Source organism: Phyllobates terribilis, unplaced genomic scaffold (genome assembly GCF_046119375.1).
Source record: "Phyllobates terribilis strain yellow unplaced genomic scaffold, ASM4611937v1 Scaffold_4__5_contigs__length_816908805, whole genome shotgun sequence".
Classification (NCBI taxonomy): domain Eukaryota; kingdom Metazoa; phylum Chordata; class Amphibia; order Anura; family Dendrobatidae; genus Phyllobates; species Phyllobates terribilis.
This window is the reverse complement of record NW_027362764.1, coordinates 481,463,763-481,481,621: the sequence shown is the minus strand read 5'-3', so window position 1 is coordinate 481,481,621 and position 17,859 is coordinate 481,463,763. Positions and strand designations below refer to the sequence as shown.

The window sequence follows — 17,859 nt, the reverse complement described above, 5'->3', positions numbered from 1 at the left end:
TTGGAAGTAACGGTGCAGGAACGGTCCTCTGCTTTGGCCAGATGGTCTCCGGAGGCTGGTTCATATCGGGTCACTGTCTTCTACTGGCGCTTCTTATGGTCTTCTACTGGTGCTTCTTACAGTCATCTACTGGTGCTGCTTACGGTCTTCTCCGGGATCTGACCACCCTCTTACCCTTGTGTGGCGATGGTGGCTGTAAGCCCACTTTGCAGCCACATGACCTGCCAGGTACAGACACTGGCACCAGCTCATTCCTTCTTGGCCTGGCAGGCCTTTTATATTTTGTAACAGCGATACAACTGTCACATGACCTGGTGTCTTCTCAATCCCCTTCCTGTGGGAACATAGGTTCCCACTATTAGGTTCCTACTAATACAATTCCTTTGCTTTCACTTTCTCTTTTGTCCTTGATCACCAGGAGGCTGTGTTCACCCACAGATACTCGGCTTTAAACACGGATATGTGTTCCTTCACTTCTTCATCCCCTTACACATGTACAGGTGCATCTCACAAAATTCGAATATCATCAAAAAGTTAATTTATTTCAGTTCTTCAATACAAAAAGTGAAACTCATATATTATATAGAATCATTACAAACAGAGTGTTTCAAGTGTTTATTTCTGTTAATGTTGATGATTATGGCTTACAGCCAATGAAAACACAAAAGTCATTATCTCAGTAAATTGGAATACTTAATAACACCAGTGTGAAAAATGATTTTAAAATCCGAAATGTTAGCCTACTGAAATGTAGGTTCAGTAAATGCAGTCAATACTTGGTCGGGGCTCCTTTTGCATCAATTTCTGCTTCAATGCGGCTTGGCATGGAGGCGATCAGCCTGTGGCACTGCTGAGGTGTTATGGAAGCCCAGGTTGCTTTGATAGCAGCCTTCAGCTCGTCTGCATTGTTGGTTCTGGTGTCTCTCATCTTCCTCTTGATAATACCCCATAGATTCTCTATGGGGTTAAGGTCAGGCGAATTTACTGGCCAATCAAGCACAGTGATACTGTTGTTTTTAAACCAGGTATTGGTACTTTTGGCAGTGTGGACAGGTGCCAAGTCCTGCTGGAGAATGAAATTTCCATCTCCAAAAAACTTGTCGACAGAGGGAAGCATGAAGCGCTCTAAAATTTCCTGGTAGACAGCTGCGCTGTCTTTGGTCTTGATAAAACACAGTGGACCTATACCAGCAGATGACATGGCTCCTCAAACCATCACTGATTGTGGAAACTTCACACTAGACTTCAAGCAGCTTGCATTGTGTGCCTCGCCACTCTTCCTCCAGACTCTGGGACCTTTATTTCCAAATGAAATGCAAAATTTACTTTCATCTGAAAACACCTTGGACCACTAAGCATCAGTCCAGGTCTTTTTCTCCTTGGTCCAGGTAAGACGCTTCCGGTGTTGTCTATTGGTCATGAGTGGCTTGACACGAGGAATGCGACACTTGTAGCCCATGTCCTGGATACGTCTGTGAGTGATGGCTCTTGAAGCAGTGACCCCAGCAGCTGTCCACTCTTTGTGAATCTCCCCCAAATTTTTGAATGGTCTTCTCTTAACCATCCTTTCAAGGCTGCGTTTATCCCAGTTGCTTATGCACCTTTTTCTACCACACTTTGTCCTTCCACTCAACTTTCCATTAATATGCCCGGATACAGCACTCTGCGAACAGCCTGTTCTTTAGCAATGACTTTTTGTGGCTTACCCTCCTTGTGGAGTGTGTCAATGACTGCCTTCTGAACATCTGTCAAGTCAGCAGTCTTCCCAATGATTGTGGAGCCTACTGAAACAGACTAAGGGACCTTTCTAAATGCGTAGGAAACCTTTGCATGTGTTTTTTGTTAATTATTGTAATTTACTGGGATAATGACTTTTGTGTTTTCATTGGCTGTAAGCCATAATCATCAACATTAACAGAAATAAACACTTGAAATAGATCACTCTGTTTGTAATGACTCTATATTATATACGAGTTTCACTTTTTGTATTGAAGAACTGAAATAAATTAACTTTTTGATGATATTCTAATTTTGTGAGAAGCACCTGTATATAGAAGGAACATCAAATAGTCTTTTTATCTAATTTTATAACCAGTATAGTTCCCATGTTGTGTTTGTTTTCATGTAGATTACAGAGCACGACATCTGCAGCATAAACAGTAGAGATATGGAGAAGCAGCTGCTATGAGGTTGAGAGTAGACCAGCAGCTCAGGGTAGCAGGTTGAGTTAATTTTTGTTTCCAATAAGTGGTGTCAACCTTTTCATGTCACCCCTCCTCTCCTTGACACCATTATTGTACCAGAAAAGCAGCTCATACGTACCCAATGATCCCATCACCACCACACCAAGTCTTCCTTTGTGAGGGATGAAAAAGACCCTCATCCTTCTGCAAAAGTGTTGATTCAAGTTTATTATTTTTTTTATAGTGATGTGATTATTTAAAATATGATAAAATCATAGGCATCAGGGAAGTTATATTCGTGTTAACGTTTCATATTTTGCACTGTAGTGATGGTTATATGTTGCAATAAGAAAGGTAAATCTGCCTCACTTAATTTGATTAGATACTGGCAATATTTAATGGACTTTTGCGATTTTTCAAATGTGGTAAAAGTGTTGATAGAGTGAGGAATGTTGAAATAGTTATTACTTACCTCATGAATTGCCACACTCAGTGCCCCCCCCCCTCCATGCAACACCATCACTGATAACCAATGGCTGGGTGCAATGGTCACATGATTGATGGAAAGGATATCATAATTTCTAGTACTAATTGGATCCACCATAGCGACAGAAGTGCTATGGCTCAAATAGTGAGGTGGATTAAACATAGGTCTGGATGAGCAGCATGAATCAGATGCAGTGCTGCAGTGAGCTACAGTATATTAGGATATGCCAGACAGCATGTGGAGCAGCAGAGCTACATATACTCTGGTCACGTAGAGCAAAGTGGAATAGTGGAGCTGAACTTGCTGGTTGCATGGAACAGTGGAGATGTATATGCTGGAAGGCACATGGAACAGGGGAGCTTCATATGTTAAAAGGCACTTAGAACAGTGTCAAACAGCAGAGAAAAGAGTGGGACCAGGTAATTAATCAGCAGAGTTGAGTATGCAGACTGTTAAATGGAACAGCAGAGCTGAGTTTACAGACAGGAAAATCATGTGAGAAGCAAAGATGGATATGGATATGGTGAGTACTTGAAGCAATGTGGAACTGAGTATTCTGGTTGACAGCTGGCCAACATGGAACAGTGGAGTTGGATAGGCTGCACACCACAAGGAACAGTGGACTTAGATATGATGGATGACACTTTGAATGGCATGATACAACAGAGTCAGGAGTATGAACAGATACCATGGATCAGTAGAGCTAAATATGCGTACAGGTACAGTGGACAGCAGAACTGAGGATGCAGACAGGCACCTTAGAACAGTAGAATTGAGTGTGCACACAGGCACCTTGGAACAGCAGAGTTGAAAGTATAGTAAGACACATAGGCACAACTGAGCAAAGTAAGCGGACCAGCACCTTGTAGCAGCAGAGTTGAGTGTGCAGACATAGATCTTGGAACATCGAGGCCAAGTATGTTGACAGGCACTTTTGAACACCATAGCCACATATGTAGACAGACATGTTATAATGAGAGAACATATTATGGTGGGAACAGGCATGTTGGAAAAGTTCAGCTGAGTAAGAGGACAAGCATTTTGGAACAGCATTGACTTTTATCAGGCAAGATGAAAAAGGAAATCCTAATTTATTTGAAACCTAAAGGACAGTTAAAGGACATTGCTGTTAAAATAAGCAATGTTTTAAAATAGTCATTATTTACGCCTTAAATTTACTTTTTACTCCCCCGTCCAGGCTTCCTCCAGCGTTATACTATGCTTACTACTTCATCATCAGACTCCCACTGCAATCATGCACTTTGAATTAATATGTAAACCCAATGCATATTTTTGATGTCACTTGCACAGGACTTGCACTGCATTTGCATGTATTTTTTTCTTACTTAAATGCATTTAATTGGTGCTAAAAATCATTTTTTCAAATGGGTTTCAATAAATATTTTGCACTGTTTGTCACCTATATGTGTTGTATTACACGGTCTACAGCTGCCGGCAGAATGACTTAACTTACTATTTTATAAGTGTTACATGTTCTCATCCTGCTCCTGAGCTTTCCTCACAGACTGCTCGTCACATGTCCACCATGACCTGCACCTGCAACGTCTACTTCTGTCGTCAGGCGCTGCTGTATGAATTCTGTAGGAGGTGCTGGTGATAGAAGAGATGTTGACACCAGAAGCTATAGATGGCACAGGCTCTGTCCAGCCACTAAGGTTAGGGTAGCTGTGAGCTGCAGTGCCACCCAGTCTGATAGTATGGGTGTGCGCGCTGTCCAGCTGGAGTGATCAGCTCCCTTCTCCAGCCAATTGGAGAGCACCACACCCTACTAAAGCTTTAAGCTTTAGTAGGGTGTGGTGCTTTAGATATAGTCTCGTGATCCTCTGGTTTAGTTCCGTCTGTTTAGCTCCTTGTAGTATTATTGCTCCTTGTTTTGACTTCTGCTTGTGCTACTGACTAGTCTTATGTATTCTGATTTCGTACTTTTCCTACCTTTTGGTTCTGAACTGCCTACCTGACCACTCCTGCCAGCCTGCACCACGGAACAGAAGTTTATTTTGTGGCCCCAGCTTAGGGGCCCTTGTCTAAGTCCACTCCAGATCCCTGTACAGGGGTTAAACGTTGAAGGCCAGGGCAACTTCTGGGATCCTGGATTAAGTGAGTATATGATGTTTTCTATTTTAATTAAAATGTGTAGAGCATTATGTGACTCTGGGGGCATCATAAAGCATGGGGACCCCCTCACACATTGTAGGGACTATTGTGGGGGGCCCTCATACAGTGTGGGGGCTATGATTGGGGGCCATCATACAGTATGGGGCTACTGTGGGAGTTACTGTGTGGGAACTCCTGTGGGGGTCCATAAAGTGTCGGGGCCATTATATAGCATAAAGCTAATGTGGTAGTAGTAAAAACGAATTATAATGATTTTACGTCTAGATTAGTTGTAATTACTATTGGGGTTTTATGCAATGATACCAAATGGTAAAGGTATCCCTAACATACACAGCATTAACTATTCAATATTTATACAATAACCAATGGTTTTGGAGTCCAACCACTTGTAATAGATGGAATATTTCCTACAGTTGGATAATCACGGATATCTGCATAATAGCTAGCTGGTGCGTGTAATAATCAATCATTAGAAAAAACACTATAGCTTGCGATCACTAAAGGGAATCTGTCAGCAGGTTTTTGCTATGTAATCTGAAGACAGCAGGAGATAGAGGCTGAAACACTGAATTCAGGGATGTGTCACTTGTTAAAGTGTGTGCTGTTGTTTTCTAACTGTGAGGGTATGTGCCCACGTTGAGTATTTGGTGCAGAAATTTCTGCTCCATTTCTGCATCTCTTGGCAGGAAAACGCAGCCTTAAAAACGTTGCACTTTTTCAGCGTTTTGCCAGCGCTTTTGCCACATTTCTTGCCTGCATTTTTCACTGCGTTGTTTCAATACATTAAATAGGTGAAAAGTGCAGGCAAAAACGCACATAGAATGACATGCTGAAGATTATTTTCTGCACCAGATCTTCAAGTCAAAAAATACTCAACGTGTGCATGACACTTCAGGTTTCTCATTCACTTTGCTGTCATCAGGTTTTCCTTCAGGTTTGGTCACAAATCCTTGCAGAAAAAAAGGCGACAAAAAAGCACTAAATCTGCAACGTGTGCACTTAGTCTGAAGGTTTTATCACTGAGAGATTAACATTGTTGGTCTAGTCTGGAAAAGCCCCCTCCTAAAAACCTAATTGTCTATGGACTTTATACACAGAGAACCTGGTGTGGGCAGGTGTTGGCTGATGTTGGCTCTGCTTCATTTTAAATCCAAGGCTATGTGCACACGTTGAGTATTTGGTTGCAGAAATTTCTGCAAGGTTTCTGCATCTTTTGGCAGCAAAAATGCTGCGGAAAAACGTGCGTTTTTGCCGTGATTTTGATGCATTTTTTAATGCGTTTTTGTACCACAATGAATGCTTTTTGAAGCTAAATAAAGATATTTTAAAAAAGAAACGTGGGACATCGCTTTAACTCTTGGATTACTGTCGGACCAGGGGGGAGTATATTGGTTAATTTAAATGAATGTGTCTTGTATTTCAAATAAAGTGTTTTATTCTCTGTATGTGTTTATTTCATTCTTTACTTACAGGTTTAGTGTCTGGTTGACACTTCATCACTAAACCTTGTGCTTGGTGTCAGCGACACCTAATCCCATTACCCCTAATCACATTAGCCATAATCCCATTCAAATATGAAGTGTCATTTCTGGGGCAGCTGAGGGCTGCTATTTTTAGCCTAGGGAGGGGCCATTGGGCCAACATGTTCCTTGGTTATTAATAAAAGCTCCCAGCTGTTTGATTAGCTGCTACGTCCCCACGATCAGAAGCCAGGAACACTTTGGAAGCAGCGTATTTTAACTGCAATCAAAATGCTGCATTCTAATGCCGCACTTGTTTTGTCAGTACATGCAGATCCACTGCATGTAATGAAATTTCATTGGTCAAAATCTGAAGAATTAAATAAAAAAATGATGTGGGCTCCTGTGTCATTTTCATAACCACCAGAGGGACTGGGGGCTGAAATTACTTGCCAGGGAAGGGGCCATTAGCCAAAAATGTTCCCTGGCTATTAATAACAGCCCACAGATGTTTACTTAGCATTTACTGGCTAGATTATAGGGGGACCCCAGAAAAAAATTGATGTAGGGTCCCACTATAAAATCTAACCAGAAAAGGCTAAACAGACAGCTGTGAGCTGATATTAATAGCCAGGGAAGGGCCCATGGATACTGGACCCGCTGAGGCTAATAATATCAGCCCTCAGCCACCCCAGAAATGCGAAGCTAAGCACCAGATTTGAGGCATCTTATTGATGCGCCAACTGTGTATAGTGGAGCTGTGGGTCCATCATACTGTGTATAGGGGAGCTGTGGGCCCTTCATACTGTGCATAGGGAGCTCTACAAGCGGGGACTTAGAGGACATTATTACATGTTAAATTTGAGAAGTATTTATTGGGGCACCCACAGTATTGTGACTGACAAGGTGGACATGGAGCATTATCACTTTCTAGTGGCAAAATGTGGACACTATTTTCTAGGGTACTTGCACAGGGCATTAATATTTTCTAGGAGGCAAGTGTAGCGCTATGGCTGGTGCCCCTGCATGTTGTCCCCTTCTCCCTCCATGCAGAGATGCTGGGTTACTCACTGCCCAGGCCCCATAGCATGGTCCCCGCATTTCCTGCTTCCTGGTCTGTACTGAGTCCTGGCGATGTGCTTAGTGTGATCACGCACTCCCCTGCTCTTAAAGAGGCAGTGCACGCATATAGTAAAATGCCCTCAGCTTGATGCTCAGTGGCATTTAGTATAAAGACTTCACCTGCTGGATGGCTCTCAGCCAGTTGCTGGGAGTCAAAAAACAGGGATGGCGGGTCCGCACTCCGTTAGCGTGGTGCTCGTGGGGTATTAGTATGCAGAAGGAAGTAATTCCCGACACTCACGTGTTGAGTAAGTCATTGCTGTTTTATTCAATTGCAAGCTCCATTTGGATGTTTCAGCCTGTCTCAGGCTTTTTTCAACAATGCAGTCATGATTATTGATGAGCGAGCATGCTCGGGTGTTTTCCGAGTATCTTCAGCATGCTCGGGTGTTATGTTTTTGTCACTCTGTGCTCATGATTTGCGATTGTTTGACAGCTTTAATACATGTGAGGAATGCCTGATTTTTAGGCATTCCTCACATGTATTAAAGCTGTCAAACAGTCGCAAATCATGAGAACGGAGTGACAAAAACATATCACCCGAGCACGCTGAAGATACTCGGCGAGCACTCGAGCTTGCTCGCCGAAAAGGTTAACAGAACATACTCGCTCATTACTAGTCATGATACATTCACAAGTTTATAAAGGGTTACACCACGGAAATGACATCACACATGAAAAAAGCCGTTTTTTCCCAATACAATACGTTATATACATTTCATATAACATGATTTAAATTTTAGAATACAAAACTATCAAAATAAAGACAAAATAAATTCTAATACCATATAGAAATGATTTGATAAAATCTATATTGATGAATCATACAATGCGGCTAACGTTCAATAACGATGAATGTTAGCCCCATTGTATGATTCATCAATATAGTCCCCCTTTCTGTGTGCGGCCAGTCCCTGAATCAGTATCCTAGATCCGTGTGTCTGAACGTAGCCCTAGTTCGTGTCAGCGAACCTGCCCCCTGGGGTCAGCAACTACAGTACAGGGATCTGCCTAGGAGTGGTACCTAGCGGTTACCTGCAGGCCAATCTGTCTCCACCATCAGGAGCTTCAGTGCACACCAGGTAGCCACTTAGCTACGCCCCTTCCTAGGCACACCTGGTCCTGTGACACAATGGGTTCACAAATCCATGTGCGCTACCGTCAGGCATAACAGCATAGACTATAGACAATACTCCGATAACTTTCCATTTGGTTGAGTTAACCTACCACTTGTAATCTACTACTATCTATGCAACTGTAAATAAATCCGGAGGTCACAGCTAGAGCTGCATCACACACCAGTAAAACTTCACCCTGAAATGTCATTGCAAATAAACTTTTAAGCTTTCAATTACATTAAACTTCGACTCATGAAATGTTCCCTTGGGAAAAGAATGAAAGTCTTTAACCATTCTTATTTATGTCACTTGTCACCTTTGATATTGAAGTCCAGCTAAGTATGGATTGTGTCCAAAGACTAGACTCTGTCAGTCTCGTGCATTTTTAAAGAAAAAACAGAGACTTGAAAGAAGAAATAGCAGTAGTAGCGAATATAAAAACCTTTAATTACTTTACAGTTATTTCCCCTGTTGCTTATAAAGCATCAAGCCATTTTCCAACACTCTACTTGTGAATTAAATTATAAAAATCTTTTTCTAATTGAAATAAAATCAGATGTTTTCTCATCTTTACAAACTTATGCGAGATGTCACAGGAGGTACAGCTTTATAAAGTCTCAAAAGGCATGCATGTAACATCCGTGTCTGAACACTACTGCTAACTGCTTTTGTCGCTAATGCTGCTCCTGCCATCCGACGACCATAGCGTGTTTCAGTTCAACTTTGGGACAGTTGGGACATGTTGTCCTTTTATCCTTTTCATCTGTATTTTGCAGCAGAGGGCTGGTTATTAGTGGAATTTGCTTCATGCTTTGAGCCATTGTCTGGGCTTGTACCAATTTTAACCAGAAGTGATGATCTCTCAATCTTCAGTCACCTGACTTCTGGGACCAGTGCTTGGCTGCAGTTTTCTGGTGACTACAACTCGATGTCACTAGTGATGAGCGAGCACTAAAATGCTCGAGCATTTTTCCGACAGCCCCCCCCCCCCGCCTTCTGCAGAGGGCCTACAAATTGCCCAAATCGATGGGAACAGTGCTCAAATGACATGGGAACAGCATGGGGAAGACCCCTGGAAGCATTTCTGACTCCCAGGTCACCGCTGTAAACAACGTTGTCAGAGGTATTATGCAACTTTTACGGACTCACAGTAAAACATACAAAAACAAAATTGATTTTCCTGGGAAAAATGTTAAGGAACATCCTTTCCAGGGTAATGACTTGTATATAAGGTACAATAAATAACCAAAACCAAAAATACTCCTCCACACCTTGGGCTATGTTCACACGTAGCGTTTTTGATGCATTTTTTCACTTTTGCATTGCTTTTAAGTGTGAAAAATACACCGGTAAATATCATTTAAACATTTTACTACCTTATCTTGCCATGTGATGTGTGAGACATCATCAGACACATCCTTTTTAATTTATGAAGGATGGACTCTGAAAGTCACAAACACTATTTTCATAGGGCCATCAGTCGGCCCTTACTATTTTTAAAGGGCCAGCTGTCGGCTATGCTTTGTTGTTCCCATTATTAAAGAGTGGGTCTCCTATACTGTTATTGGGTATGCAGTAACTGCAAGGGCTGTCAAAAATTTGGACGTACCCCAATACCACTTTGAAGAGAGATAGAGGAGGGCCTCAGTAAAAAAAAAATGTTCCCATTATAAAGGAGTGGATCTCCTATAGTGGTAATGCCCATGCAGTGACTGGAAGGTCTGCCAAAATTTGGGAAAAACCCCAATAACAATTTAAAGACACATAGAGGTGGGCCTCAGTAATGACATGTTCCCATTAGAAAGGAGCGGGTCTGCTACACAGTTATAGGGTATGCAGTGAGTCCAACAGCTGCCAACATTTAGGAAAAACCCAAATACCAATTTAAAGACACATAGAGCTGGGCCTCAGTAACGACATGTTTCCATTAGAAAGGAACAGGTCTGCTATCCAGTTATAGGGTATGCAGTGAGTTCAACGGCTGACTAAATTTAGGAAATACCCCAATAACAATTTAAAGACACATAGAGTTGGGCCACAGTAACCACATATTCCCATTTAAAATGAGTGGGTCTCCCATACTGTTATTGCTTATGCAGCGACTGCAACGGCTGCTAAAAATTTGGAGAAACTCCAATGCCCCATGTAAGAGACGTAGAAATGGTAGATATAGTGGTCATATGGTGGTGGAGGATGAGGATGAGGAGGATGAGGACAAGACCAAATACCATAGACAAAATCAGGAAGCGTATACCCATGTCTGGGTGTGAAGACAGAGGTGCATGGGAATAGAGTTAGCCCTCCCAAAAAAAAGACACTGGATTTGAGTTTATGTTACGCTGCTATCATTCGGTGGTATTGAGAAGTCTGGCCCAATCCAGCCCTTGTTCATTTTTATAAGAGTCAGTCTGTCAGCATTTTTAGTTGACAGGCGGATGCGCCTATCGGTTATAATTCCACCAGCAGCACTAAAAACCCACTCTGACAAAACGGTAGCGGCAGGGCAGGCCAGGATCTCCAAGACATAGAGAGCCAGTTCATGCCACGTGTCCAGCTTGGATACTCAATAATTATAAGGCACAGAAGAATCATGGAGGATGTTGGTATGGTCGGCAAGGTACTCCTTCAGCACCTTCTGAAACATTTCCCTCCTTGTGAGAGTACCCCATGCCTCAGGGCCTGTGTGATGGGAGAGTCTGAGAAAACTGTCCCAGAATTTTGACAGTGTTCTCCTGCCTCTGCTGGATTTCATTTGTATCTCTCTCACCTGTACTCCTTGGTTGTCCAACGAACTGTGACCTCTGCTGCCAGCATTTTCAGATGGGAATTTTTTTAAGAATTCTGCAACAAGGGCATTCTGGTACTGCCCCATTTTATTAGGCCTGTCCGGTGTGGGAATAAGAGACAGAAAGTTCTCCTTGTAGCGTGGGTCTAGAAGTGTCACCAACCAGTAATGACTGTCACCCAAAATTTGGGCAACCCGAGGGTCACGGGAAAAGCATACCATAAACTCAGCCATGTGTGCCAGACTGCTAATAGGCAAGACATCAGTGTCCTCACCAAGAGGACGACCGACCATGTTCTCATCCTTCTCCTCCTCCATGTCCTCAGGCCATCCACACTGAACAGACGGTATGACAATTGTGCAGGTAGTATATATATATATATATATATATATATATATATATATATATATATATATATATATATATATATATAGCACAGGAAACTAGCTCCTGTTCTTCCTCCTCCTCTTCCTCATTGTCACCCAATCCACGTTGGGATGAGATGAGGCTGGGCTCTGTGAAATCGCCCTGTATGGTTCCTTGCTCCATCTCATCATGCTCCGCCTGCAGGGCCGGCTCCAGGTTTTTCTGGGCCCTGGGCGTAAGAGTCTCAGTGGGCCCCTTTAACACATGATTCATGATGCACAGATACCGCATAGAAATATATATATAGTACAATGCAAAGATTTCACTTCTTACATTACATGAGCGATATCTATTGTAAATTCCACAGTAGCTCAGAAACCGGCGAATCGCTCCACACAGTATACTGGCCCCGATAAAATGCTCCATATAGAATACTGGCCCCCATATAACTGTTAGAACCCTCCTGTTAGTTTTTGCTATCTTGTGTTTTGCGGTCACGTGACCAGCTGCCTATATATTCCAGCTCCGCCTTTCTGGCTTTGCTGGACTTCAGTGTTTGACTGTCTCTCTAGCCAGGTGCTTTGGTGCCTATCTCTGTCTAGTTCGCTTGGTCCTCTGGGACCTCTAGTACTTTTTGTCAGTTTGTCTTTTTGCTCTGCAACAACTTCTGTTAGGAGGTGTCCCATTTTTGTCCCAGTTCTTAGTTCTTTTAGGGACCCCTCCCTTTATTCTATAGGTCTCCGTTCAGATTAGCCGAGGACGAAGGCAGGTCTGTTCACAAGGAACAGGCTGCCCGCTACATCATAGGGATTCAGCTTAGTCTTACTGTAGGGACAGCTTTCCCCATTCTTTCCTTAGTTATAATGCCCCAAGCAGGATGTCACCCCCCCATATAGTGGCCCATGCAGAATGTCACTTCTCCCCCCCATATAATGCCCTATGCAAGATGTCCCTTCCCCCCCATATAATGCCCCATGTAGGATGTCCCTTCACCCCCCATATAATGCCCCATGCAGGATGTCCCTTTCCCCCTTATAATGCCCAATGCAGGTTGCCCCCCCCATATAATGCCCCATGCAGGATTTCCCTTTCCCCCCATATAATTCCCCACGCAGGATGTCCCTTTCCCCCCATATAATGCCCCATATAGGATGTCCCTTTCCTCCCCTTATAATGCCCCAGGCAGGATATCACTCCCCCCTCTTTATAATGCCCCATGCAGAATGTCACCCCCCCATATAATGCCCCATGCCTCCATACATTAAAAAAAAAAAATCAAATACTCACCTCACTCCTCCTCACCTGCTGCCACTGCTCAGGTCCGGACTCCAGTGTCGCCACTGCACCCTCTGACCTGAGACGTCACAGGGAGCGCACAGCAGGAAGACAGCGGATCTGCGGAGGCACGGGGAGAGCTAAGTATCCGGCTGCTGGGGCCTTGAGCAAGCGGGGGAGAAGGGCAGGCTCTGGCACTGCTCTCCTCTGCCCATAGCCCTGTGGGGTGCCCGACCGCGAGTGAGACCCCCGCCTGCTCAGGGGCCCGGCATTTGCCCTGGTACACAGAGTGCGGACGCCGGCCCTGTCCGCCTGCAATGCATCCTCTTTAATTGTGAGCAGAGAGTGTTTCAGAAGACGGAGAAGTGGGATGGTGATGCTAATTATGGCGCCGCTCACCATCTTGGAGAAGTCCTCAAAGTTTTGGAGGATGGTACAGATGTCTGACATCCATGTCCACTCCTGAGGTCTTATATGTGGAGTCGGACCTGAATACAGATAGCCTTGTTGATGCTCGTAGTCAACAACTGCCCTGTTCTGCTCACAAATCCTTCCCAACATCTGCAATGTAGAGTTCCAATGCGTGGGGACATTGCACACCAGTCAGTGAGCTGGAACCTGCAAACGCTGCTGAAGCACGGCAAGGGCAGCAGAAGCTGTAGCTGACTTTCTAAAATGGGCCCACACGCGGCGTACTTTGACCAGCAGATTCAGCACATCTGGGTAGGTTGTGAGAAACCGCTGAACCACGAGGTCAAGAACATGGGTCAGGCATGGTACGTGTGTGAGCTCACCTCACCTCAGAGCCGCCACCTGGTTCCGGCCATTGTCACACATGACCATGCCTGGCTGTAGGGTCAGCGGTGGCAGCCACAGATCTGCCTACTCTTTCAGAGCTGTCCACAACCCTTCAGTGTTGTGCGGTTTGTCAGCTAAGCATATTAGCTTTAGCACAGCCTGTTGCCGCTTGGGCAAGGCAGTGCTGCAGTGCTTCCAGCTTCTGACTGATGTGGTCATTTTGGAGACGGAGCAGGAGGAGGAAGTGCTCCTACGGATAGGGCAACAATGTAAAAGTAGTGGACAACCCCTTTACCCAGGGTTGTTAAATGTAGGAAAAGTCTGGGCAGTCCATAAACATTTTGCTGTCAATATTGTGGGATTAGAAGCGCTTGGAGACTCCCGATAACAATACTATAAAGTGTGAAATACTTAACCTGTCACCAGGTTTTTGCTCTCCCATCTGAGAGCAGCATGATGTAAGGACAAAGACCCTGATTCTAGCAATGTATCATTTACTGGGCGGTTTACTGCAGTTTTGATAAAATCTCTGTTTTATTATTGCAGATCTACCAATTCTCTGAATGCTGAGCTCTGTATAAACCTGCCCACACCACTTATTGGCAGATTTCTGTTTACACTGTGCATAGGCAGAAATCTGCCAATAAGTGGTTGGAGTGGGGTTATATAGAACTCATGAAAATGAACGACCATAATGGCAGCAAGGTTACTAGTCCTCTAGTTATAATCCTTTGCTGATAAACCAGTGATTTTATCAAAACTACGGAAAACACCACAGTAAGTAACACATTGGTGGAGTCAATGTCTCTGTCTCTACATAATGCTGCTCTCAGATAAGATGGCAAAAACATGGTGACAGATTTTCTTTAATATAGCAGCCATACTTTTTCAATGCCATATGCCTTTGATGTTGGCTTTAAGCTACATGTTTATTCTTTATGGAAACGTATTGTAGCAATTAGTTTTCTGCTTATAAACATAGAATATAAAGCACACGTTTGTGCCACATTGAATTACCGGTGCTCTGCGCTGCGACTGTCTCACCTCATACACAGGTTGTAGTTTTAATGAAAAATATCTAGTTCATGCTGAGCTGGCAGGCAGTGGTCCGTCATTGTATGCCCTTGGTAAAAGCAGGCATTGCTTGTGTTATAAGTTATCCTCAGCACGACATGGAAGTTATTAAAGCAGTCAGGACTATGCAGTGATCTTTAGCAAACAAGGAATCAGTTTTCCATGAACTCACCACAGCTTTTGTAATATGCTTCAAAGTCCTTTGCCTTGCAGATTGTATGTGTGGGCCATTCTTTCATTTCTCCTGGCCACAGGAACCAAGAAATAGTGAGAAAGATAGCGAAATTCTTCATTCTGCAAGGAGTTGTCTTTCTTCTCAAGTACAGAGTCAATTTTAGCCTGCTGTTTGTGATATCTTTTAGAAAACTTATTTCTATACGTCCAGTCCTAATCTTAAATGCCAGATCTGTCTGGAGTGTGGATAGTTCGTAAATGCTACAAGCAACAGCAATATTAGTTCCTCATAAAAGTTCTTGTTTCACTTCTTAAATTAGTGTTTTCACATGTAAATGCTTTACTTACATTTTTAAGGAAGTATGCAATGTATCTTAATATCAAGGATGCAGAAAAAGACATTAAAGCAAAACAAAGCATAATTTCTAACAAAAAATTCTCTTTCCTTTAATCCCAAGTGTGGCACACTGCTACCACAGGTACCAGAGAGTGGTGCATGGACGGACTTCTCCACAGGAGGCCCTCACTACAAACAGACACCTCCACCCTTCCACCTCAGACCATCAGAGGGAGCCCTGTTAGGGATATTTAAAGAGGAGGGTGGAGTCAGTTAGGGAGTAGTCGCCAGTTAGTCGGAGAGTGTGCTGACACTGAGAGCAGTGAAGACGCAGTACGTCTGCTGCTGTACTTAGGGCCCGAGTGTGGCTGAGGCAAGGAGAGGGAAGAGAGGAGTTAAGGGGGCAGAGGAGCGTCTGAAGCTCACCCCAAGACACAAGCCGGACACCGGGTCTGCGCCTACAGGGTCCTTTACACCCAGTAGGGACAACCAGCATACCAGGAGGCTTCTGTGGCACCCTGCTTTTCACAGGTACCAAAGGACCCAGGGTGCATGGATGGACTTCTCCACAAGAGGCCCTCATTACATACAAACACCTCCACCCTTCCACCTCACACCACCAGAGGGAGCCCGTTAGGGATATATATATATATGAAGGGTGGAGCCAGGCAGTTCAGTCAGAGTTAGTAGTTCAGACAGAGTCAGAGAGTCTGAGAGCGTGCTGACGCTGAGAGCAGTGAAGACGCAGCACGTCTGCTGCCGTATTGACGGCCCCGAGTGTGGCCGACGGCAAGGAGGAGAGGAGAGAGGAGTTGAAATGGGCAGAGGAGCATCATAAGGCTCACCCCGAAGATACAAACTGGACACTGGGTCCGCACCTACAGGGTCCTTTATACCCAGTAGGGATCACCGGCATTCCAGTAGGACTACAAGTCCCTGGCAGACCTGAAGCTAAACCCATCACAGGACCAGGAACCACGAAGGCCCCAGCGACCAGGGATAATGGTTGCCAGCAGAAGGTCCTACTACCGAGCGACAGGTGAAGGAACAGCACGACACATAAGCTAGGCCCAGTTGCAGGCTGGCCAGGAGCACACAGAGGCAGACACGGACCAGGAGGCCTTATACTCGCTCATTGGGGAGAAGTCCTGAAGTGCACCCATCCTACTGAGTACCCTGGACCGTACCTGACCAGTAAAGGTATTGAAGCGAATCCCCTGTCTCTGTCAATTACTCCTGCTGCGCCATCTCGCCTGCGCTACAAGTCCCAGCATCACCACCCACCAAACTCCACACTGCCCCGGGGGCCCGCTCCACCTGTGGGGAGCAGAAACACCTCAGCTGCCATCCCATCACCCCGGAGGTCTGCAGCAGCACTGGTAAACCTTACCAGGTACCACAGGTGGCATCACAAACTATTTACTTTATTTTTATTTTCTATTCAAGTTATAAGCCCCCATTTTGGTTGACCGCCCTGGGCCATGGACCGGGCCAGCCACTGTGACATATCTCCCCCAGCATCCATAGGCCGGGCTGCCGAATACCCCATTGCCCCGGGGGCGCATCAACTTCTGGCGTCACGAACAGGATTGCGTGCCCGTTGCCACCTGGTACTGTGCGCCTTAAAGAACTGTGTCGCATACCGTGGTGAAGTTTTCCCGCCAATTGCCGCTGTTTCCTGCCATTGTCCGCCATTTTAGAGTCGCGTGGGTAGAAGAGGGGCGTAACCACGGGAATCGGAGAGGCGTGACTGCTGGAAGCGCGCGAAGCTCAAGCCCCGCCTACCCGATTAAAGAAGCAGGAGGTAGGCTACGGTTCACTGGGGGGGTGCCGACAACCAGCAAACCGCCGGAGCACCGGTTAACGCTTCTTATGCTCAACTTGTGCCCGGTGCTGCACAGGCCGGAGCGGCCGCCCCACCGGCAGGAGTCGTGACTCCGTTGATACCCATGGCCCTGCCGTATATCCCTGGAGCCAAATGGCTTCCCCAGTATGATGGCAAACCAAACCAGACACCCTGTCTGGGTTCAAGAGAAAAATATGCGGTGTACTTGACATGTATTCTATGACTGGTAAGCAGAGAGCCGCTGTTGTGCTGGGATAATTGACTGGTGCCGCAGAGCGGGAAGTTGAAACCTGGCCAGCCGCAGACCAGGAATCAGTATCCATTATCTTTAAGAGACTGCAAACTGTCTTTGAAAACCGCACTGAGACAGAACTCCGGATGAGGTTCTACCACTGTGCCCAGAAACCTGAGGACAGTATCCAGGACTACGCCTGGCACTTACAAGAAGCCCTGCGGGCCCTGAAACAGGTTAGTCCAGCCAGCATACAAGATGAGAATAAAATGCTGACGGAACAGTTCATCCGGGGGTTGAGGTCCCAGAAGGAGAGCAGAACTGTACGGTGGTGGGCTTTAGATCATCCCGACGCCACCTTTGACACCCTGAAGGACATGGCTATTAAGGGTCTACAGTCTCTGGAAACATCAGGGACTGCTATCCAGCGTTACCAGGGTGGTGCCACCCCGGTGCCCGCAGCAC

General features: G+C 45.0%; 1 protein-coding gene across 2 annotated transcripts in view; it reads right to left on the bottom strand.

Moving 5' to 3' along the window:
* The window catches only part of LY86 (lymphocyte antigen 86), a 74,413-nt gene extending 59,150 nt beyond the window's left edge, over positions 1-15,263 (bottom strand). For both annotated transcript variants that reach the window (XM_073676674.1, XM_073676675.1), the window contains exon 1: positions 14,978-15,263. In XM_073676674.1, coding sequence (XP_073532775.1) covers positions 14,978-15,098 — 121 coding nt within the window. In that variant the 5' untranslated portion in view covers positions 15,099-15,263. The remainder of the gene's footprint in view (positions 1-14,977) is intronic.
* Positions 15,264-17,859: the final 2,596 nt, after the last annotated feature.